This window comes from Primulina tabacum, chromosome 12, assembly GCF_025594145.1.
Source record: "Primulina tabacum isolate GXHZ01 chromosome 12, ASM2559414v2, whole genome shotgun sequence".
Taxonomy (NCBI): domain Eukaryota; kingdom Viridiplantae; phylum Streptophyta; class Magnoliopsida; order Lamiales; family Gesneriaceae; genus Primulina; species Primulina tabacum.
Window position 1 is genome coordinate 35,161,692 of NC_134561.1, and position 24,895 is coordinate 35,186,586.

Consider the following 24,895-nt stretch of genomic DNA (forward strand, 5'->3'; position numbering starts at 1 on the left):
GTCCCATTGTCATCCCTAGTGAGATCGGAGGTTTCCCGCCTATTGCAATTCCTAGAAGCTAGAATGAGGAATGTGATGAAAATTTAATCATCGAGAGTTGGGGATGGGGATTTGTAACCATAGTGAACTATCCCAATTCTCAATCTTGGGTTTTCTCCCATAAACGAGCCTCCTATGGGGCTCTCTCACGGGTTTTCTCACGCGCCATTACGTATAGAATATCTTCTTCCTTGGAAAATAAGTTTTTTTTTTTAAATGTGATTAATTATTATATATATATTTTTTAAAAATGAAGATATATTTTAATTTTTTGTTTTTAATAATTTTATATTTTATAATTAAAATAAATAAAGATAAAAAATATCAATTTTTTAGAATACGGGAAAATAAGAAAATAAGATACGATAGTCATGATTAGATTAAAATTTTATTACATATATTTTCATATAATTTTTATTAAATGGTTTTTATCCATTTATTTGTATGACCTAACAGTATTTATTTTAAAGGTTGAATTTTAATAGTAGATAGTAGCAATAATCTAGATAGTATATAATCTTAAAAAAAATTTAATTTTATGAGACGAATTATTGTATTTTTATTTATATATAAATGTTTTCATATATAAAAAATATATCTATATATTTATTTATTTCTATTACTATTTTAATCGTGTATGCTTTTCTCTTTCGGCCGAATGAACAAAGAATTACCTAAAATAGCATTAGCTTCTTTAAACAAACCTAAAATTGCTATGCATTAACTATGGGTTTATTTAGGGTTTAAGCCCAGCCCCTGAAGAACAACGGAACTCTAGAATTTTGCAATTTTCGGACGCTAAATTTCTAGGATTTCTCAGGAAAATGGGAGTAGACAAAGGGAAGAAGCAGAAATTGGAAGAAGCAGATGTTGATGGGGAGCTGATTTTATCCATTGAGAAGCTCCAGGAAATTCAAGAGGAGCTCGAAAAAGTAAATCCAATTCTCTCTGTTGTTAACTGAATGACTATTTTATGCTTCTATTCTTGGTGGGTTGCCTCCAAATTAGAATTTGTTGTTTTCTTGGGTGAAAGATTCAATTTTTATTGGGAGGAGCACTATCTCCCTGAAAAAAAATTTTGATTAAAAAATGGGTGTTTGATTTAGTGAGTGTGAATGTTTTTCAAAAGCATCAAACTTTAGGATTTTTGGGTATTGTTTGTTCAGGAGGTGTGCTCTTTGTGTTGAATTATGAGAATTATGGATCATGTGAAAAAGATTGTGTGTGGGACTTTGTTACCGAGGGCAGGTCTCTGATCCAAATAATACATCAATTCGCCCCCAAAGAACTGACCTCACCAATTCTTGGGGTTTGCTCCCGTCCTTTTTACAAGGAATGAATTTGCAAAGTTTTAACCTTTGACTTATGTTTAGAATGTAAGTATGCATCGTATTGCTAATGAACTAAAGGCTTGATCTTGATTTATTTATCGCTAGGATTTTTAGGCAAAAATGTTTTTTCATTTTAATTTTGAAGAATTGTGTTACGAGATTGACTTCTTGATGAACTATTGATATTGGTAAATTCATATCCAGTTTGTCTATTACATCCTTTTATCGTGATCAAGATCCAAAGACGAGGCAGAGTTACAGGCATTAAGTAGGACAAATATTTATCATCATATTTGACTTCAGGTGTTTGTCATATACTCATATTGGACATGAAATAGAACCCTTCTGACTATTTAGTAAGATTTGCAGAATGAGATAATCAACCATGGAGGGAAGAGAGTGCCAACAACATTTTTCTAGTGGATGAAACTTGTAAAGAGATGGAAGATTAACCGACATGTGGCGAGGGCAGGGTGAGGGGAGGAAAATTTTCTCATCCTCCGTTTTATAATATTTGAGGAGTAATAAAAACACAATGACAAGCTAAAATTGAAAGATTTTCTTTAAAAAAAATTATGACGGGTATTTGAAACTAGGTGCACCCACTGTGGGTTGAATGTGTCTCTGCCATTGACAAGTGGGTTACACCTCTAACCTCTTGAACTTTGCATTTCGTAAATAGCCCCTTTACTGATGTGCCATAGATACAAGTTATGAATAGGACTTGGGCATAATTGAGAGGTAACAACTAATAACAAAGATAAAGGAAAGTGAGCACTAGATCTTTAGTTTTCTTCTTGATGCCTGTCTCAATATTATCTTCATTCCAGTTTGTGTAGAATCTTGAAAATCGTCATCACTTGCATGATTAGGTGTATGTAATGAGAGTGAAATTGGAGTTATGACGGTGCATGGTGGGTCAATTGCTCCAATGAATTAAACAACCAGGGGTTTTCTTTTTCTCCTTTTTATTGGGGTCTTAAGTCTTAACTTTGACAGTTCACTGGATACCATTGGTTGCCATTATAATAAAATCGAAAACTTAATATTGATAGCTATGTTAGGCTCCCGCTATGGAAACTCGAAGATAGCACGCTAGCAGCACCTTGGTGGCTAGGATTTTTTTACCTTTTTTTCTTTCATTCGGAATCTCGAAAGCCCATAACATGGCAACTGATGCTAGAACAACTCGATTTTGTTCCTTTTGTTCTTTCAGATCAATGAAGAAGCAAGTGAAAAAGTCCTGGAGGTGGAACAGAAGTACAATGCTATACGCAAGCCCGTTTATGATATGCGAAATGAACTCATTAAGTCCATCCCTGATTTTTGGTTGACTGCAGTTAGTAACTATCAAACTAGTTCTCTCAAAGAAAATATGCATGCTATATTGGCAAGTACTTTTCACTGCTTGAATATTTGTCTCTATGATTGACATGATCCCTCTTCCTGCAGTTTATGAGTCATCCCGCTCTTGGTGAACTTTTGACTGAAAAAGACCAGAAGGTTTCATCTCTCTCCGTAATTTTTCTAAAGGAAAAAATAGGAACAATTATGATCTGTTTTCTCTTTACAGCCTTCACTGTTTTTGTCCTCTATTGTAGAAAACTGTTCAACTAGTGCATAAGGATCATGATTACTACTTTAATAAGTACCTTTTATCTGCTTTGATTGGGTGGCGTCCTTTTCTTGGGCTAGATTTTCAAGTACTTTGGCAACCTTGAAGTAGAAGAATCCAAAGATGTGAAATCCGGTTACTCAATAACATTTGTGAGTCTCCTTTGACAACTCTGTTTGTATGCTTGTTTTCTTTGAAGTTTTAGCAAGTTTTGATATGATATCTTGATGTCCTCTCAGAATTTCAATCCCAACCCATACTTTGAAAACACTGAGCTTACGAAGACTTTTACCTTTCTCGAGGAGGGAACGACGACAATCACTGCGACATCAATTAAGTGGAAAGAAGGCATGGTAAGGTTTTTTACATCTTGATAGTTTGAAGACAGTCAAATTGCTGCCTGCATTTTGATTTCATTGTGCGTCCCTGGCTCTTGAAGGGCATTCCTAATAGTGTTGTTGAAGAAAAGAATGGGAACAAGCGATCTCATGCTGAGGAAAGGTTGTTCCTTCTCTTTTCATTTTTCTTTCCGCACACTTTTTGTAGCATTGTAAGACAGAGCTTGGGGGTAGGTTTCCAACAGTTCCATACCCATTTAAGTAGTCCTAAATTCATGTTTGCCACTGAACCCTGACATTAAGAGCAACATTTATAGTTTGGGCTATCAGAGCTTACTGTGACACCCAGAACCAAATTCTGAGGGCTGTACATGCTCCGCAAGGTGGTACATGGTCCACAATATAGGTGGTTAATACCTGAAAGATGGAAATCTCACCAATGATTGGGTGATGGGGAACATAAATGAACCGATCTCACGCCGGAATGAGAGGAATTATAAGACTGTGCAGGTATGAGACTGTACGGTTGAGTAGGGCTTAAAAAGATTTGATGGTATTACTCATATCAACAAAGTGCATCTTCTTTTCGGAATCTCATCACATAAAAACTCCAAAGTAAGTGTGTTTGACTTGGGACAATTTTGGGATGAGTGATCTCCTACGAAGTTTCTCGGGGTGCGTGTGAATGATGACATAAGCACGGTGGAAAGATCTGTGTTTGTATGGTTGGGATAATTGTCAAATCTAGGACAACAGTTGATATCAGAGCTTGACCACTCGTAGTACGGTGTGGTTCAGGGACGAACCAAACGGATACTGGTGGGCATGTGACACCCAGAACCGGAATTCCTAGGGCAGTACATGGTCCACGTTTCTCAGGGTGGTACATGGTATACAATATGGATGGTTAATACAAGATGAAAACCCCACCAATGACTGGGCGACGGGAAATTCTGGGATGAGTGACCCTCTTAAAAGTTTTCTCAGTGTGTGTGTGAGCGAGAACATAAGCACGCTGGAAAAACCCGTGGTGGTACGATGAGGACAATCATGAAATCTGGGGCATTACACTTACTGTCTTCAAACAAATTAATCTTTTTCCATATATCATTTTTGTGAACGGATACTGTTAACACTTCCTGTTATTTGTTTCTTATTTGATAGAAATAATCTGCACCACATTTATACGTATGCTTAGGCATTAAGCTAATCGGGAAACACTATGTTGGCTAGGTTTTTTGCTTTTTACAGCGGAAAGCTCCGGCCAACTGGCATTTAATAAAATGCATCTTATCGAAACTTGAAAAAAAATGTATCTTATTTACTTGAGGCCATTTTAGGTCCTTTTCATCAGAAATGTCATTTAATTGTTAACTAGTACTTTCACCGAATTGAGGCCTCAGTTTTTTAAATGCATAAATGCTTGAAATAATTAGTAATTTGATGCTAATTTGCTTGAACACATAATGCTCGCGGAAACTCTAAAACAATTTTGCGTTGTAATCATGGAAGACACTCTAAATTTGTGAAATATTTTTTCTAGAGAGAGGTGTGAACCTTATTATACTGTTTGATGGCTGCCAGATGGGCTCCGAAGGAGATTATATGGTTTTTGTGGTGAATAGCTTGTGTTTAATTTTAGTCACATTGAACATTTTAGGTTTGTGTATTTCTTTGTTTTTGCTTACTTATTTCAATTACAACGTGAAAATGATGCAGCTTTTTTACTTGGTTTGACGAGACTCAGCATAAAGGCGACATGGTTGAGATTCACGACGAGGTAAAATATATGCAAATTACATAATTCTTCCAATCGTGTATCCTGTTGAAATGCTGAAATATATATAAATTACATTCATGGTTTTCCTTACATCGTCAACCTTATTTTCGTAGCAGGTTGCTGAAATCATCAAGGATGATCTGTGGCCAAATCCACTCACGTACTTTAACAATGTAATATTCGTTCTCGTCTTTTTTCCTCCTGTGTTCTAGAGATAATATTGAATTTGAGTGAAGTTCAATGCTAGCACGACGTTGGATCTGAATTTTTTTTATATGCTCTTGTTTGTTGAACCGTTACAAAAATTTCACTATTGTAGGATGCTGATGAAGAGGAGTTTGACGTGGATGAGGACGACGAAGATGATGAGGCAAGTGTGGAAAATTACCTTCAATAATGTCTGATATCGTTAACCTCACCACTGGTGCAGTGGTTCTAAATAGATCATGTAGATTAGTATTATTTACGAATCATTACCTTAAAAACTTCGTCCCACCAGCTTCCATGTTAGACTTCGATAGCCATTCCTCGACGTCAATGAACTCCAGACCCGCATTTTGCGAGTGCTCATATTTTATTCTTGTTTTTTGGTCGTTGACCATGTTTACATACGAAAATCGAAAGATAGGGATAAAAGGTGGCTGCACTTTTTAAGATTTTTATATTTAATTGACGATACATGCTGTATTAAAACCTGCGTCGTTTGTGCAGGAAAAAGGCAGTGATGATTCAGAAGATGAGGATGGTGTCGACGATGAAGATGAAGATGAAGATCAAGATTGAAACAATGAAACAAGCATACAAGTGCTTTAATATAATCAACTTCATTCTTGATCCTCTCTGTTTCTGTTTAGTTCTGTCTTATTTTTTTTCCTTGGTGTTTTTCGAAATAGCAGTCTTGAGGCCGAATTATGACAATATATAAATTCACTCAATGTTCTCGGAAACATTAGAAATATAATTAACTTTTGTTTAATTCAAAGCTGATTTTGATTCATAATTGAAATAAAAAGAAGTTAAATCATATTAGTGTCCTCGAGGGCAAAAATTTGTGTGAGACGGTCTTACAGGCCGTATTTTGTGAGACAGATCTTTTATTTGGGTTATTCATGAAAAAGTATTACTTTTCATGTTAAAAGTATTACTTTTTATGGTGAATATTGATAGGGTTGACTCGTTTCACAGATAAAAATTCGTGAGATCATATCATAAGAGACCTACTCTTCCTCGAGAGAGCTATGTGAAATGTGGTATACCATAATTCATGGAGTTGTTCAAATGAAAGCCATGTTATTTACAGTGAGATTCATGATTTTTTTAAAAAAATTGGGATTAATTAAATATTATTTCATAATTTATATATTATTCGTTCTACAAAAATTATTAATATTGTTAAACAATTGAATTGGGTCGCGATCGACAGTCAAACTCGTTGGACATATTGTTCAATGGTGAGCCTTTGCAATTCCCCACTATATAATACGTAATATTTAATCGATAAATAATTATGTGTGTATAATGTTTTTTTACGTTATTTTTACAAGTGGATGAATTTTTGGTCCACTGAATTTTGTTTTATTTCGTTGAGTTTTAAAAGTTTGATTTTAATACATTAATTTTAATTTTTTTTTTGTTTTTCGATCCTATTTTTTTGAAATGTTGACGTAATATCGAAAAATATTGATGTGACACCGATGTTAGTTGACATTGAAAATTGTTGATTTATCTGATTTTATGTCAGTAATTGAACGAAAATAGTTAGGTAATATATAGTGCACAATTAATTTTATTTTATTTTATTTTTGTTTTTATTTTAATATCTTGTATGTTTTATTATTTGTGTATTAATAAATGGATTATTTTTTCAATAATTGTGTATTAAATAATTTTATTAGTGGATTAACTATTATAACATTTATATTAATAAATAATTAAATATGTATATTTTGTATTTATTATTTAAGAATATTATGTTATTATTTCTCAACTATAAATAAAATAATATGTAATATTTTAAGAATATTTATTTTAGAGTTGATGGGTTGGAAAAAAGCTTTATATTTAATGCAAAAATTATATTATTTTGAAGCTAAATCCGCAATATTATATTTCAACAAGTTCGAGATGGCCTAAACATTAAACGGGAAAAAAAAAAAAGGAAATAAAAAGCATCAAAATTCTAATTTTCAAACCTTTAACGGGGAAACAAGAATCTTCCTTAGATGCCCCAATTCCAAGATTATCCCAATACTTAGCCGGTACAAAAAATAATAATAAATAAATTATTATGAGACTGTCTCACGAGTCAAGTTTGTGATAATGATCTGCAATTCGACTTGGTTCATAAAAAATGTTATTTTCTATACAAAAAATATTATTATTCTTTGTAAATATGGACCGTATCAACTCATCTTACGGATATAGATCTTTGAGACCATCCCAAGTAACATTTGAAAAATAACACATAAAATTTATATATTATATAATACTCACAATGATGCAACACTATTAATATAGAGTGATATATACAAAAGTTACATGTCTTTTGGGAATGCTTTAATTAGTATCCACTAAATTTAAAAAATATTAATATAATGATATAATCATAACTAGGGCTGCTCAATTTAAATTTTATAGGTTCCAACTCGGTGGAGTATTCAATTTCAAACTCGAATTTGAGCTTGACTCATAAAAATATCGAGTTATTCGAAATCATGCTCGAAAGGATTTGTAAGCATAACATTGCGTGAGCTTGAAAAATTTAGGATCTTTTAGTTTTAGGGTTGAAATTTTTTATTTAATTTAACAAGCATACCCTTAAATAATATGTCCTATATCAAGAGGGGAGAAATAGTGGAGAAAATTCTGAATGATTGCTTAGGGCTGCCTCCTGATTTCTTGAAAGAACACAACCATGATAGGAGCTGGGATTTCATGCTGTCTTTCGCTATTTTCCGGGGATTGAAACCGAAAACAAGCGGCATGGCGGAATACAAACTGTGTAACCTTTGTAATCCAGGATGAAGTTGGAGGGCTGGAGGTCAAAAAAGATGGGAAATGGATCCCTGTTGTTCCTGCTCCGGGCACCATAAGTGACATTATTCAGGTCAGGTGTAGGCCAACTAAACGAGTCAAGAAATCGGAAAATTTCGAAGCTAGCACATGGCAAGATCAACGAATCATGGGCATTATATTGATCTTACACAAAAATTTGTCGACCCCAAACGGACTCATATTTTGAAAATTCCACGACCCCCCAAGTTCAAAATTGACCTCAAGATCATGCTCAAGCCCAAACCCGGTGTGGCTGACAAAAAAATAGAACTTGGACTAAACAAGTTTTGTTTGACAACATATATTGGCGGTGTCATATCACGGTTATATACTATATATATATATATATATATCATGGTTATTGGTTTTGTATATTTGTTTCTTTGCGATTTTAGTCTTTATGTTGTCAAATTTAATTCTTAATCATGTATGTTTTGATTTTTGAAATTTTAGTAATTTTCATCGAGAGTGTTGACGTGACAGCGTCGCAACGACTGAAATTGTCCCAAAAAAAATACTTGACTAAAACTGAAATTTGACAAAATTACAAAAAAAAAAACAATTTTTTCGTGTTTGTATATAAAATAATAGTTATTTGTAGTGAAAAGTTAAAGTTGAATAATATGCATGTACTAAGCAACAATTAATTCAACAGTGCAACACACAGAGTGGTGAGATCTGAAGAGAAAAATCGGCACTCATTCCCCTTCTTCCGCAGCAAATAGGGTAACAAGTGGGTGGAAACCATTGCCCCAATTCACCAAAGAAATAGGGAATCTGCCAAAGTACAGAGGATTTTTGTACAAGGATTATCAGGCAATGAGGATGTGGAACAAGACTCATCCTCCTCCTAACCCTAATGATGTCGTCACAATAGCACATTATGCAATTTCTATCAATTACAAAATTCGACCATTAAGTTGATTTGTTTTAAATCTTGGTCCGTGATCAGTTGTCAAAGTTCGATCTCAGTCCAGTAAATTGGTCCTTTTTCTTTTCACTTTTAGCCATTTTTCGCTGATATAGACCGGAGTGACATCGATATCACAACAATACTCCAGATAAAGGCTTAAAAAATAACATAAAAAGTTAAACTTTGATTATTTACAGGACTAAAAGTAAAATATACCATTAAAAAACGAATTTTGTAAACTTTCCTTCTTGTTTATTTGCATATTAATTATTTGCTTATATTTTAGGTTTGTTAACTTTTAGAATTATGTTTCTTTAAGTCATGAATTAATGTGCAGGTACTTTTGCAATTCTAAACAAATTGGATTGTTAATAAATTTGAGAAGTTTTGTTATATATATATATAACATCATTAATAATATTGGCAGTTCCATTATTAGGCTCCTAAATCATTCTTATTTAATTAATATATCAAATCAATTGGCACCCTAATTAATTTTTCATTCACAAAAAATCATATGAGACTGTCTCATGAGTCAATTTTATGATATGTATCTCCAATCCGACCAGGTCCATGAAAATATATTAATTTTTATGCAAAAGATATAAATTTTCATTATAAATATTGAGCAAAAAAACCCGTCTCACGAATATAGCTAGATATGTGAGTTTGTCTCACAAGATATTTATTTTTCGGAATGAGGAGTTAGATGCAAGAAAAGGGCCAAGAAAAGGAATTTTTAAATTAGATTTAAGCCATGATTAAAGTTTTAAACAAAGTCACAAAAGGTAAAGTTAAATTCCAGGGGAAATCCCAATGTAGACCCAAAGTGCATTGTTCGATAGACTTTTCTTGGATGAATACGATCTAACATCATTAATCGAATATGGCCTTTAGTGTCTGAATCTGTCTATTTAAGATCTAATAATTGAGGATTATAGGATTCTTTAACGTAAATAGATTGTGAAATTTATCGATTTTAAATATCCCAGAAATTCATATTACTTTTGGTTTTTGGTCCGTTAAAGGTAAGTCATCAATGTTTTAGTTTGTTTTTAATTTTGAGAAAATTGAATTTTGTTCTTGTATATTTGTTTTTTTTTTTCGATTTTCAGTATTATTACTACCGTATCTTCCTAATATTGGCGATTTAAATTTAGTGTTTTTTCATGGGAAGTACTCACATGTCATTACACACGTAATCACCATACTGGTGTCACATTAGAAAAATGAATAAAATTGTAAAAATAAAAAACCAACAAGGTAGCATACTAAATCTGAAATTTGACAACATAAATAACCAAAATTGCAAAGAAAGAAACATACATGATCAAAATACATTTTTCTTATAACTTTTTACTTCTAATTCACTTGAGTATTGGCGTGGCCACCAAATACATCAATTATACATATTGTCATGTCAGTAATATCCAACATCACGTCACTACTACAATTACAAAAGGATTAAATCACTTCAAAAACCAAAATATGTCGACTTACACGCCGACGACGTTAATTTTGAATGCTATAGCAAGTATATTTATGTCACATTCATAATTTTTATGAAGGTTTTGAAGTACTATTTGAATCAATAAGAACAAGATCCATCAATATTGTTGAGCTGTATTGCTCTTTTATTATTTTCTTCCCTTAAGAAAGGTAAAGTGCCAAAGGCTAAAGAAAATAATTAAATGATTAATGGAGGTGGGACAAGGTCTAGCTTAGCTTTCATTCCCATATATATATATATATATATATATATATATATATTTTATATAAATATTTAATTGACTTGGGGATTGGATCCCACCATGACCACCACTGTATTTATGGATTGATTTATAAAAAGAGCACCTCACGTGGACTCTGAAACATGGTGTCTGTCCATCTCCTACTACAGTACTAAACAATAATAAGTGTTGAGCTCTCTGTAAAATCAAAGATTCTCGAGAAAACGACGATCAGATATCAGTTGATTATTAACCATTGTTCGATTTAACGTTTCATTCAAGTTCTACGAAGAAGTAGAGTTGCAAATCATTGTGTTATTCGTATACATTGATTTATCATCGTTATGTCATACATTATTCATCATCACATCTTACGAGTTAAACCGCGTGTTTACTGAATTCAATATATGAAATAAAATAACATAACAACAAGAGAAAAAACACTAGAGAAATTGAAGTACATATCTTAATAGTACATGATAGATATAAAATAAGTTAAGAAACATATTATTTAGGATTATTTAAAAGCTCATTCATTCAATTCAGGCGAATTAATGAATTTTAACCTTTTACATAAAAATAGCACAACAGCTCTCTTCAAAAGTAAAATAGCAAATTTTTATTCTTATGTAAGTTGTTTTTTAAGATCAACAAAATAATACATTCATTTATATGGATCGTCGATTAACACTACAAGAAAAACGCTCGATTTTTTTACCGTTGTCGATGTCGGAATTTCTTGTGGTGTAAAATATTTATATATTATTTTTTTAAAAAAATTCTCTTCTTGGCATTAATGTATAACTTGTAAATTACAAGCTACTTGTATTCATTCCATATCTTTAATTATTTTATTAATTGATTATTAATTTCATAATATATAGCTTGCATGCATTTAAGTTGATTATTTTAGTTTTTTTTTTCTTTTTTGAAATGCCCCCTAAGAGTAACTATCCTTATAAATATTAGTCATGATTTAATTACTTTTTTTCCATTTAAATAACAATAATAACTTTTATATTTATATAATACATCTATTTACATTAAATAAATTAGATTTGATTTTACTAAAAAAATTTGGCTAAATAAGTAGGTCTCTTGTGAGACGGTCTCACGAATCTTTATCTGTGAGACAAGTCAACCCCACCGATATTCACAATAAAAAGTAATACTCTAAACATAAAAAGTAATATTTTTTCATGAATGATCCAAATAAGAAATCCGTCTCACAAAATAGAATCCGTGATATCGTCTCATTTTTATCGTGCATAGAAAATATTTGTGCGACTATTTGCTTAGCATTATTAAATTTCTATCGAAGATAGGAAGCAAGACCTTTTAAGAAGTGGGGTTTACTTGTTTTTCGTATATTTCTCTATTGTGATCATGGAAGAAAAAGATGATCACCTTCACCGCCGCAGCCACCACCACCGCCACGGTTGTCCCCCGAACTTCCCCTTTCAATTACTTGAAAAGAAGGAAGATGATTCAGCTAGATGCTCCACCAGCTCTTCCGCCTACCCTTCTCTGGCCATCGCCACTACCGCCGTCGTATCAAACCCTAGCTCCCTATCCCGGTCAACCACGGCCACCTCAACCCTCCAGATCCTCTCCGCCATATCAGACACCACCAAGAAGACACCTCCGAAACGGACATCGACTAAGGATCGCCACACGAAGGTCGATGGACGGGGGCGGCGCATCCGCATGCCTGTCTTGTGTGCTGCTAGGGTTTTCCAGCTCACTCGAGAGCTCGGCCACAAGTCTGACGGAGAAACGATCGAGTGGCTGCTCCAGCAGGCGGAACCTGCTGTCATCGCCGCCACGGGAACAGGGACGATCCCAGCTAACTTCACGTCGCTCAACATATCACTAAGAAGCTCGGGCTCGAGCATTTCAGTACCATCTCAACTAAGATCAAGTTATTTCAATTCGAATTATACTACGCAGCAGCGCCGGGGGATCTTTCCGGGTATTGGGTTGTTTTCGGAGAGTTCTTCAGGGTCGTTGTTGAATTTCCCGGTAGGAAACTTAAACCCTAGTTTCATTCAGGCGAAGCAGGAAATGCGGGAGGACTTGATGGAGACGGAGGAGAGTATTCTTGCGAGGAAACGCAGAGTGGAGCAGGAGTTGCAGCAGCCACACCACCACCAGACCGGAAGCTACTTGTTACAGCAAAACACAACTGCGGTTCCCACTAGCCACGCCTCGGTTCCGTCCAATTTTTGGATGCTGCAGGCGAATTCCAACAGCAGCCAAGTCATAGGTAGTGATCCAATATGGACATTTCCACCAGTTAATCTCAATAACAATGCCTCCGCTGCAGCTTTGTATAGAGGAACAATGTCTAATGGTCTGCATTTCATGAACTTCCCGGCCTCCATCGCCCTCTTGCCGGGTCAACAAATAGGCGGCAGCGGCGGAGGAGTTGGTGGTGGATTAGGATCAGAAGGGCAATCCGGAATTCTTGCTGGACTGAACCATTATCGAACTGGCGGTGGTGGAGTGCCGGAATCTCAGGGGAGTGAGTCGAACAGAGACGATGATCATACCCCATGAACAAGATCCATATCCATTTGTGTGCTTTGATGTGCAAAACAAGCAAGGTTTGATTAATTAAAGTGTTTAATTTACAATAATATTTCTTTTTTCATCTTTAAATTTCAACACTATTTTTTTCATCTTTCTTTTTTTTTTGGTCACTTTTTATCTTGTCCAATGTGATTTTTTTCCCATGCGTGATTAGTATTTTGAAATCATATTGGCTAATTTTAATATATAGTTTTTTCTTCATGTATCTCTTTGGCAAATTGGTAACATAATGGTATGTATCAATTTGGTTTGTTATCGAGTTCTTGATTTTTGATCAAGAGTTGATAATTGTAATTTTAATTGTATAAGTTGGTTTTCATGATATTCCAATCTCATCGACTTTTTTTCAGTAGGTTTATTGTGAGACTGTGTCACGAATTTTTATCTGTGAGACGTGTCAATGTTATCAATATTAACAATAAAAAGTAATATTATTAGCATAAAAAGTAATACTTTTTCATGGATGACCCAAATAAGATATTCGACCCACAAAATTGATGCGTGAGATCGTCTCACATGAGTTTTTGTGTTTTTTGGTTTAAAGATCACTTTTGGAGTATTTTGATATATATAAAATGAAACTTCTTGAATTGCATGTATATTAATAGATAATTGGGTCGATTTATTGATTAAATTTTTAATTATACTACATTAATACTTCTCAAACATATCGAATGTCCAAATATATTATATTGAAAATTAAAAATGAATAATGGGAAAGTGGCCTAAAATATTGTGTAGTTCATACATATGTAACTCTTCTAATTAACCGGTACCGATGAATTAGTGAATTATTTAAAATTTCTTCAGAGGAACAAGTATAAATCATTCAAAAACAATCATATATAAAAAAACGAAAAATTGCGATTTTAATCGTGTATGTTTGCTTCTTTGTTATTTTAGCCCTTTATCCTATTATACTTCAATTTTAATAATGTATATTTCGATATTCTGCAAAATTTAGTATTTTTTCATCGACAACTATACACATTATGTCACATCGGCTTTACATCAGAAAAAATGACATGAATGAAATTTGACAACATAAAAAATAAAAAAATCACAAAAAAACAAATATACAAAACAAAAAATGAAAATTTTCTTTTAAAAAATATAATTATTGAATACAAGATTATTTTATATAACTTGTATTGCACTTCACTTGTCAAGTAAAATTCTTGGTTGACCAATTGGTCAATGAGTAAGAATTATTAGTGGGAACCATCATAGTATGGAATAAGATAGTGACACTTGCAACTAAAATTCAATTATATTTGAATAATAAACAGGATATTCTATCCTAATTCTTTCAGTGGTATGAAAACATTTTACAGCTTCTATTATTATTAATTATTATTATCATTAAATTATATATATAAAAAAGGATTTAAAGGGATGGGCCAAGTGATTGCACAATGGGGGCCCATATTCTATCTTGGCTCGGGTTGTGAGGCCCACATACTTATAGCTTTCAACCATTCCAGTAAAAAATGTTGGTACGGCTCTTCATGCCTAGGTTAACACATGCAACAAATATAAAATATTTAGGTTTTCATCAATTTTTTAAATATAAAATTCACCTTTGATATCTCATGGATGAGTCCACTATTCCTGACTCATCTCTAACTCAAATAGAAGACAGGTCCAGCACGGGCCCATGTATTCACTTATAAATATAAGGTTATGATGTATAACTGATATATTCAATATATTGTTTTCAGCAACACCCTTAGCTGTTCTCCATTTATATAACCAGTCTCTGACTTGAGCGTCGGAGAGACTACGCCGGGACACTCTCCCGACCCCCTTCTAACGGTCTTCTTCGTGATTTCAGGCTCAGGGCAAATTCAAAATCTGCGTCTGGACTAGTGTCACTTGCTGGAATCGGACCATAAATTTTCAGGAAGCATCAACCTTAAATCCACAAAACCTATCCCTAAATTAAAAAAAACTATTCGATTAAAACTTCATTTGGTGATGAGTGATAAAAATTAAACGAGAGAACTCCAAGTGTGTATAGACTATGATCGTATTCAAATTTTCTAAAGCGACGAAAAAATCGAAATACCTATGTGGAAATGAATAGTACTTCAATAGTGTGTAACCATGAAATGAAAACCAGGTATATAATTTACTAAGATAAGATATAAAATCAAAACCGGGTATATAATTTACTTTATATCATTCAAATTACTTGATCTATATCGATAGAATTCAAATCTTATATTTATGTTATTTAATAAATGAGTAGATCTTCTGTGAGATGGTCTTATTTAATATTTTTTCATTGGTCGAGTAGAGTTGAAGATTCGTCTCACAAAATTGACTCACGAGACTGTGTCACGAGAGTTTGTGTGTCCAGATAAATAATTATTTATCCATTCATATATTTATTTAATAATAAATTATTTTTTTTGTCACGTACTTTTGTAATATAATTATATACTTGATTTGATTATAAACTTTTCTAGATTAGGCATACCAGCTGGCGCCATGAAGATGGGTGGTGTGATTTCCGGGCCCACCACCGTAGGCCCATCACTGACTACTTTGGGTTACCTGGGCCCATTTATCAATGGGCTTACTGTTTTTTTCTACAAAACTTTCAAAAATAAAATGTTGTGGAAAAGACTTAATTATTCCCCCACTATTACTCAAGTAGACAAGGTAGGTTCATGTCTGCCCAAAGAAACCGGAGATTTTATTTTAAAAAAAAATTAAAATTATTTGAAAACATTCCCAAAAAAAAAAAAAAAACAAAACAAAACAGAAGAGCCACCTCTTGAATTTGTGAGATACATATACATTCGAATATGTAAGAGTCACATATGTATCTCACATGTTGATGATAGAATTATAGGTCAGATCACGAATCCGAATGAACCTCCCACGTTTGTCGAAAATAAAAGTTTAGAATCGTTTAATATATATCAGGGACAAAAACTCGTATGACACGGGTCTCATAGATCGTATTTTGTGATACGAATATCTTATTTGGGTCGTTCATGAAAAAATATTACTTTCTATGCTAAGAGTATTATTTTTTATTGTGAATATCGATAGGGTTGACCCGTCTCACAGATAAAGATTCGTGAAATCATCTCACAAAAGATCTAATCTATATCGAGATATATGTCCAACGACGTTACATCTTTGTACTCATACATTATCTAAACTATTCCCACTATTCCAACAATAAGTAGTAGGTGTGACACCATCATAATATCAATGAATTATTTTGTCATATGGTCGTACGCATATTGCACATGGCCATTTCATGAGATTTCAAGCTGACAATTTAGGGCATAAATTGTCTCATCTTTCGGAAGGTAAACTAACTTACCAAAGTACAACTTTTTTGGGCTAATTTTGGGGTTTACTAAAAAAATTTCCTTAAACCCAATTTATTACATCATACTAATGATTTTAATTATTGGTTTTTTAAGTAGGTCCCCAAGTGTGATTTTAGTGAGTTTGATGTCTCTCCCACTCTGTCCAATTGCTCTATTATTTCATATGATGTGAATATGTGGAAATAAACTACAAAAGCCAGATTCAATTGGGAAAATATGGAAGATTTGATTAACTGATTATGAATATAATATTCGATTCTCAATGGTAGTTAATATGGTCCGGTAAAACATCAAAATTTAGGGATGCCATGTGATGCGATCTGGGCGAATTGGGTGAGCTAGGTCGGGGCAGTCTACCAGATCTGATAAGAGTTTTGTTTGGGAAGATTATTAAGGGAAATGACTTCAAAAGTGACCTGCAAACAAGGAAATGAACTCGTGAATGGGCGACGGATGGGTGTCCGGCGTAACCACTTCGATGCTTAAGTCAACAGGTGAAGGATGAAGAAGAAAATCTGTATAAATCAGGGGATATACGTGAATGCTCAAGAACCAGAATCAGAATCCTTCAAATGAAATATATACATAGGGATGTAAACGAACCAAACCGTTCGTGAGCTATTCGAAGCTCGATTCGATAAAAGCTCGTTTGAGCTCGTTTAATGAGGCTCGTTAAGATAAACAAACCAAACTCAAGCTTTACATTATTTGGCTCATTAGCTCGTGAACATGTTCGTTGGTAAGTTCATGAGTAATCTTTTAGATGAAAAAATAATAGTTTTGATATTTGATTTATTGATTTTGCATATTATTTATGAATATATAGAAAAATCTATTAAATTTATTTATTATAATAAATTTACAAATTTTAATAAGAATAATATATTTTTCTTTAAATATATAATTTATTTTTTAATTAATTTAATGAAAATTAAATGTATAATTCATATTTATTAAGTTTTTTTAGGCTCGATAAAGGCTTGAATAAGCTCGTGAGCCATACATATATTCGTTAAATAAAGCTCGAGTTCGGCTCGATTATAAACAAACCAAGCTCAAACATTCAAGAGTTCGGATCGGCTCGACTCGATTACATCCCTATATATACCAGCTATTTATAGAAGGAAATCACATGATTATTTTATTTTCAGTGTCCATCTACTAATTAGGATAATGTGGCTGCTCATACCCTACATCTGATATCTTCTCTAACACGCTAAACCCCTCTAGTTCTGACAGTAATGATTGTCAAACACAAGGTAGCCCATACTGCTGCACTCGAGTGAAATGCTATTTTCGAGGTAGTCCGGGTAGAATGCCTCCCGAGAGTCTGTATGAGAGGCCGGGCTTCTGGTAGCCTGTGAGGTGTCCCGGGCATCTACCTTTCCGAATTCTGAAGAATTCATCCTGCAGATGGACCATGATTTGGGTTATCCATATAATATCTTGGGTCATTCATGATCCGGGCTCTAATGAGGGTATCACCAACACGTGAGACTATCTCACATTCCAATTTTGTAATACATATATTCTATTTAGGTTACCAATGAAAAATATTACTTACCATTGTAAATATAAACAAAATTGACGTAACTTACGAATAAAAATCTATAAAATCGTCTCAAGAAACGATCTAGTCAACTTTAAAAACATGAAACTAGGGTAAGCACTGACCTTTACACACCTGTATGCTCAATCAATAAATCCACACTTCGCCATCACTCCTCCTATAATTATTCTGATCACCATCCAACTTTGTAAGGTCCCACTACCCAAGTCTCCATTTTTTGGGTTATTATGTATACTAATAATAATAGATATTTGATATAAGGAAAAGTAAATTGAAAAATATAGATAATAGAATAATATAATATAACTCTAATTATTTTAAAATTCAAATAAAATATTAGACGAAATAAAAATATTAACAATTAATACACTTCTCTTTTCCCACCAAAAAATGATTTGAACCATACTTAAAAGATATAAAACAAAATCATCATGTACTTGTTTCTTGTTTATGAATGTTACAAAAACAAAGCCATGTATTATATTATATTACGCTAGCGCCTGAAACACACATATTGCGCGTGAAACACACAAATATAGCTACTGATGTTGTGTTGCTTGATTTGATTGGCTATGTGATTCATAAAAGAGTGATACAGAATCTTAACGGATAATACTCTCTTTGTTGGGGACATGACCGACGGTAAAAAAAAGCTAATACTGATCTTTAAGGGATGTGAGACAACATCAACAGATAGACATGCGCACCTCCTCAAACTCATGAGCCTAACAGCTCGATCCTTTAACAATCAAATAGGTGCACTCTGCGCTACTACACTTATAAAAAAATAAAGTTCCTTGTGGCCTAATAATTATAATTTTTGACATAATGATTAACATTTGATGCTAACGGTTTTTATATCTGTGAAATAAGATATGTAACAAGCAAATTAATTTGAATCATGAAGTGTAGTTTGGAATTAATTTTTGTAAAGTTTTTTGTATATAAAATATATAATTTATACCTTTTTATCTGAATTTGACATACAATACATTGAGATTAATATTTCAATTATATTAAATGAAATGTTGGTATGTACGTAGAAAAATAATAAAATATTTTAATTCAATACATGAAACATATACATTTTCTGAAAAATATAAAAAATAAAATAAAATGAAATAAGATTTTTATAAAACTATATGAAAAAATTGGCTATTCTTCTGAAAGCATTGTCCAAAGACCAAACTATTGGCGCGTTGTGACCGGAAACCCGGTTCGGTTTGAAGTTATATTTGCATACTTAGAATCGGTTTGATATGCATCGACCTACACTCCTAAACCCGGTCCATATCGACACTTGGTTACCTGAAACGGTTCCCATAGCTCGACTGACCGAAGCTTCTTCGAGGTGCGAATCAGTTCCTGGAGAAAAACTGAAACTTTCACTCCCTCGGAAGTCAAAATTGATTTTAGTTCCACAATTAACGTAAATTAGATGTGGGCATTTGGTGATAATCCTTCCATTCGATGATGAGCAGGGGGGTAATTAATTACTGTTGTTCTTGCTCACCAAAGATTACTATAATTTGGTTCATTTCCGCGTTTACTTTCTTCTTTTTCTTCCAAATGGCGCTCCGCAATTCTTCATCTCATGATGACATTAATCCTAATCGGCCCGCCATTTCAGGTAACAAGGTTCTTGGTTCCATCGAATTTCAGTTTTTGTTGCTCCATCAATATTGCCTGAATCTTCATGTAGATTGCGGTTGACTCAACTTTGGTTTCTTATGATATCAGGTGAAGGGTAGGAATTTAAATGTTTTACGTTATTGTCTTTAAAGGGTCGTGTGAAGAAGGCGACTTTTTTGGTGACAGTAGTTTTATTTAGTAGTTTGTTTGATTGCTAACTTATTTTGGGCAGCAGTTGAAGTCGTGGAATTAGGATATGTTGAAGTTTTATCTGATTTTATTTTAGTTGAAGTAAACTTCAATCTTGGAACAGGGTTTATGTAATCTAATGCAGCACTTTTGTGGGTAAAGTTGCTTTTGTTGAAAGTTAGGAACAGTCAGGATGATGATCGAGTATGCATTGAGTATTCAGAACTTCTTACATGCTGAACTTTTTTATTGTGGTTCATTGTTTTATGTCAATAGATCAGTCTTGTAGTCAGGTCGATAATCGATAATGAATTGAGTATTTGGATCTTCATACATGCTGAATTGTTTATTATGGTTCATTGTTTTATGTCAATAGATCAGTCTTCCAAATAGTTGGTGTCCTGGTCTTCCGTATGCCTCATATGATAGAACAATGAACTTTAAAATAAATTGTTATAAGTGCCTCTTTAATCTGCAGCACAATCTTCAATTTCATATGCTGAGCAGAGATCAATTTTATATGCAAAGATGGCGAAAGATCTGGATGAGAATGGAGCCGTTTTTCTTCGACAAGGAGAAACTTCTCAGTCTTTATCACTGTCAGATATTTTTACATTGAAGGATGGAACTGTGACACCAGTTCTTAAGGTAAATATGAAACACTAACCAGAAGGCATTTTCGTATATTTATTCGGAACTCCTCAAACGTTCAGCTCATTAATTATTCAACTTCAGCTCAAACTTTTTTACGTGGTCGTTGGAAAGCTTGGAGCAAAATTCATGAACTTTTCACCATCATCATTATTATGTTGGATATATACCATATAATAAATAATACATATTGATGAAAAACTATGACACCTGAATGTTAAAACATTCACTCTCAAAAAATCAAATCAATTGTAATATGTAATTGTTTTTTAACGTTAAAAAAATTAACTTAGCATTCTCTCTATGGTACAATTAAGCATGTCCTTAGATGTATTTGATGATGACTAAGATCTGATATAAAATTAGCTCAATGACCGATTCAACACAACTTGAAAATTAATGAGCCTTAAAACTTTAAAACTCCGACTCATCTATTCAAATCGAATAACCAATAGTTTTCTTTTGTGTAGGCCGCAAACCCTCCAGTGCGAGCAAATGTTCTGCATCTAAATCCTGAATACTCTATTCCAATATCGTGAGTGAATTGTATCATAGTTCTATTTGGTGATCATCTTTAAAGTATACTAGATATTCAATGGAAACCATATGAGAGCAGTGGATATGCAATCAAAACTGTACTTGGACTGTGGACCTGGTCTCTCTCATATGGCACAACATGTAACATGTTCTTGAACATGGGAAGACCAATTAGCAAATCAAGGTGTAAGTTGGCATTGGAATCTATAAGCCAATTGGCTTGAGCAAAGGCCAAAGAGGCTATTTTTAGATGCTATGAAGTTGCCTTGAAAGGTCTCCCTGTCATTTGATACAAAAAAAAATTAGCTTATCGGGACTTATCTTTGAACCTACTGCAAACAAGAGACATGTCGAACATCTAGTGTAAGACTTGAATACTGATCCCAAAAGCAAAACCTTGTTGGAACATTACAAATTCTAAATTTAGTTGATACATCAATTAATCTTTATCCACGGACTCTGATGCTTTGATAACAATGACTTCTGTCATGCATTTGACTGCCATATGTAGTGTAGTGTTTTTTTGGAATATATGTGGAATATCATTTTTTTTATTCCTTTTCCCATCATATGATGGCTTGATTATCCTGCAGGGAAGCCGTGAAGAATATATTATTGCCGTACTTTGGCAAAGGTGAGACATATCAGTCATATAACTTGACATGAATATTTTCATTTTATGCTTGATGTTGGACACACGGGATAAACCAGCAACTCTGTAGCTACTTTGGCACAATACTTTAAGGGTATTACTTTTCGTGATATTAATACACTTCTTGGTTAGCAATTTGGTTTCAGAACTCTAGTATGTACCACTTTAGTATGTTTCATGCTTCACATCACATATCTCCGGTACCCGCCACAGAAACCGAGGTAATTATGATGATTGCCTCTGTCCTTTGGTTTCCTTACTTCCCATTTGTAAAATTTCTTCCGTTGCAATGACTATTATTTAATTTCCAGATTGAAGTTGAAGCAAGTGCCATAAAAACTGTCACAGAGACCATATGCCCTTTAAATATTTTCCTAGATCGTGTGGTTTTGACCTCTACTGGTGTGCTACTAGGTTGTTGGCAGGTTGCCTTATTAATCTCTTTCTCAAATCTCAAAATATTCTCTGGAGAGAAACGGATTTTGTGTTGTGACATTTTTTTCCCACTAATCAGATGCTGATTTTTGATCGTGAAGATTTATTGGTTTCATCTTTTACTTATCCAATCATGAACATTTGATTGCATTTGCTAAACTATTTCAGTACACTGTCATTCGAAATTCAAAACAATTACATAGTTGGTTTTCATACGCTATTCTTGCTAATGGTTTCAAACACATGCTTATCATGCTCAGGTGATCTCTGGAACAGATCCTGTAACAATTCGTACTAAACTAAAAACTGCTCTGCCACGTGCTCCAGAGAAGCAGCTAGTAAGAACCAAATAGACCTGCTTTGCCATGTTATTGTATTTGTAAAATGTTTGTCTTATTATCCAAGAATATGGTGTCTTGAGCACTAAAGCAATCTGATGCTAGAATAATTTGAATTAAGAAAGGTAAGTGGCACGGTGTTATGTCCAATTTGAAGTTGTAAGACCTATGATTATTTTGTTTATTATTTTTTAAGTGTTCTTTGGATTTGTTAGACCTATGAGTCTTCCAATATGTAGACCAGCTTTGCAGTTCTAATCCTACCAGTATTTAGTTTCTTCGTCATTGTTACATGCCAATGTTAATCCTAAACTAGTTGGAGTCTATTGTGAAGATATATTGACCCGAGTCACTCAAATCATGCGTAGTAACTTCATTGGTATTTTTAATCTCTCTTTATATTCGGCTGCAGTATAATGAGGTGATGCTTCATACGTCATTCGCGAGGCTTCTAGGGCCCCCCAACAACTTGCCAGAGGTATCTATAATAAAGTAACTTTTGATAAAATGCAGTGGAAATTCTTGCTTTTTATTACTTGTTTTAATCTTGAATATATTGCATTTGATAGTACAAAGCCAGACAATTAGGACATCACACTTCATTAACTTGCATCGTCATGATTTGCATACTTCCATTTTTTGTTGATTATTCTTCTGTTTAGGAGGGACAAAAAGTTTCCAGAATCCAAATTTTCCACGAGCTTGTAAACAGAGTAAACAACAAAATTCGGGGAATGAAGGTAGCTTTCTCTTTTGTGGTTGAACCATCTATTTGTATTGAAGTTCATCCTCAGCATTCTGTTCTGGTCACCATGCATCAGAGTATTGATCAAGATTGATTCATAGAAGTTGTCATGACTCCGGCATCGAGCACATTAAACATATGTGTGGCTGTCCTAATTCAGTTATTTTTCGCTGGTGTAGATGAAGCCCTTGATCCATGATTATAACTTGTTGAATTGGTGTATCACATTCAATTTTCTATGCGATAGAGTATCATGATCATCCCCAACATTCTTGTGGTTGCATTTGTAATTCCAGGATCATACCAGTAGATATCTAGCCAAACTCTTTACGCTTGTAGTACCCCAGTGAGTCTGAAACCATCTGTCGTGTACCCGGGCCCCGGAAGTGGATTATTTTTTTACCAGTGCTAAAATTGCACCTACATTGGCGCACACGAGTTCCTCAAACATGCTCGATCTTTTCTTTTACATCCCGCTCGGATATAGCATCACTACCATCATAAACTAGAGCCAAACATTCGTCTCAATGTTCAAACTATGAATTTCCACTGGTTTGAAGTTTGCTTCCCAAACTAATTATCTAACACTGCAGTACAGTGTAAATTCTTCAACATTTCAGGAGACTGCTCGAACTCGATTGTTTACTAGAATCTTTTCTCATGCGTGTCAGTGTTACCATTCTTCTGGTGTAAATTCTCTGTAATTTTATGCACCCGTCACTGCAGCGCTTATATGTTTACTACCTCTTATACTTTCTTGATCCTGATAATTTCAGGCAACTGTGTCCGAACTCTGGTACGTGGAGGAATACGATATGCTGGCTCTCGCACTTAACGGAAAGATGAAGGTTCGCGAGTTTCATTTCAGCTGTTCAAACGCTTAGCACTTTCACTGTTCAAGTCAAGCTGGTGGACAATTTTAGCAAGTTCAGAACAATTCCTGACTGTGTTGTAAATAAACCTGGCTGGTTCTAATAAAAATCTGAGATGGGTATTTTGGATAATGGCAAAATAGTTTTTTTAATGTATTCAAAATATTAAATTTCATACGTAACTTGTGATTTTGGAAGCAATTTTTATGTCAACTATCCCGAGCTCGGGGCATGATCTGATAGACAATGACCACAAGAAAATGACCATTTTTACAATTGAGTGGTCAGAGGAGCAATTTCAACTACATTACCTAATGGACAATTAAGCATATGATGAAAGGCTAGAGAAAGTATTTAATTCTTCCAACTTTCGATTAAAACAATAATCTTGCCAAGTATAAGCTAATCAAGAATCATCAAAGTAATCAGTACATATAATTAATAATATGTTACTTTAGAAAAAAATTTAGAGAGGTAGACCTGTTAGGTGTTGGCTATAATGTTTGGTTAAGGAATTCAAGCATATGCA

At 33.7% G+C, this 24,895-nt stretch overlaps 3 protein-coding genes and 1 pseudogene across 4 annotated transcripts; all 4 read left to right on the top strand.

The window, feature by feature from the left end:
* Window positions 1-702: 702 nt before the first annotated feature.
* LOC142521091 (NAP1-related protein 2-like) lies at window positions 703-6,079 on the top strand. Of its 2 annotated transcripts, none has more exons than XM_075624281.1 (10): window positions 703-971; window positions 2,587-2,709; window positions 2,823-2,873; window positions 3,066-3,137; window positions 3,225-3,338; window positions 3,425-3,486; window positions 5,043-5,103; window positions 5,217-5,276; window positions 5,423-5,473; window positions 5,815-6,079. In XM_075624281.1, the coding sequence occupies exons 1-10, from the start codon at window positions 864-866 to the stop codon at window positions 5,884-5,886; spliced, it is 774 nt and encodes a 257-aa protein (XP_075480396.1). In that variant the 5' UTR covers window positions 703-863; the 3' UTR covers window positions 5,887-6,079. The 2 variants fall into 2 exon arrangements, with proteins under 2 accessions (XP_075480396.1, XP_075480397.1); XM_075624282.1 differs by having other exon boundaries at window positions 705-971; window positions 5,220-5,276.
* Window positions 6,080-7,929: 1,850 nt separating this feature from the next.
* Window positions 7,930-9,081, top strand: LOC142520391 (protein DMR6-LIKE OXYGENASE 2-like; annotated as a pseudogene).
* Window positions 9,082-12,130: 3,049 nt separating this feature from the next.
* LOC142520696 (transcription factor TCP15-like) lies at window positions 12,131-13,736 on the top strand. The gene is made up of 2 exons (XM_075623792.1): window positions 12,131-13,513; window positions 13,547-13,736. The coding sequence occupies exon 1, from the start codon at window positions 12,187-12,189 to the stop codon at window positions 13,357-13,359; it is 1,173 nt and encodes a 390-aa protein (XP_075479907.1). The 5' UTR covers window positions 12,131-12,186; the 3' UTR covers window positions 13,360-13,513; window positions 13,547-13,736.
* Window positions 13,737-19,632: 5,896 nt separating this feature from the next.
* On the top strand, window positions 19,633-24,579 carry LOC142520805 (uncharacterized). Its single transcript, XM_075623946.1, has 10 exons — window positions 19,633-19,945; window positions 20,615-20,784; window positions 21,258-21,322; window positions 21,918-21,958; window positions 22,109-22,197; window positions 22,288-22,401; window positions 22,672-22,749; window positions 23,162-23,227; window positions 23,412-23,489; window positions 24,271-24,579. The coding sequence occupies exons 1-10, from the start codon at window positions 19,786-19,788 to the stop codon at window positions 24,376-24,378; spliced, it is 969 nt and encodes a 322-aa protein (XP_075480061.1). The 5' UTR covers window positions 19,633-19,785; the 3' UTR covers window positions 24,379-24,579.
* Window positions 24,580-24,895: the final 316 nt, after the last annotated feature.

Bases quoted from the DNA above. Each gene is read 5' to 3' on its own strand.
- LOC142520805 (XM_075623946.1), top strand. From the start codon at position 19,786: ATGATGAGCAGGGGGGTAATTAATTACTGTTGTTCTTGCTCACCAAAG. The intron at 22,402-22,671 runs GTTGCCTTATTA...TATCATGCTCAG, and splicing joins TGCTACTAGGTTGTTGGCAG to GTGATCTCTGGAACAGATCC. The intron at 23,490-24,270 runs GTAGCTTTCTCT...TGATAATTTCAG, and splicing joins ACAAAATTCGGGGAATGAAG to GCAACTGTGTCCGAACTCTG.
- LOC142521091 (XM_075624281.1), top strand. From the start codon at position 864: ATGGGAGTAGACAAAGGGAAGAAGCAGAAATTGGAAGAAGCAGATGTT. The intron at 2,710-2,822 runs GTTAGTAACTAT...CTCTTCCTGCAG, and splicing joins CTGATTTTTGGTTGACTGCA to TTTATGAGTCATCCCGCTCT. The intron at 3,339-3,424 runs GTAAGGTTTTTT...TGGCTCTTGAAG, and splicing joins TTAAGTGGAAAGAAGGCATG to GGCATTCCTAATAGTGTTGT.
- LOC142520696 (XM_075623792.1), top strand. From the start codon at position 12,187: ATGGAAGAAAAAGATGATCACCTTCACCGCCGCAGCCACCACCACCGC.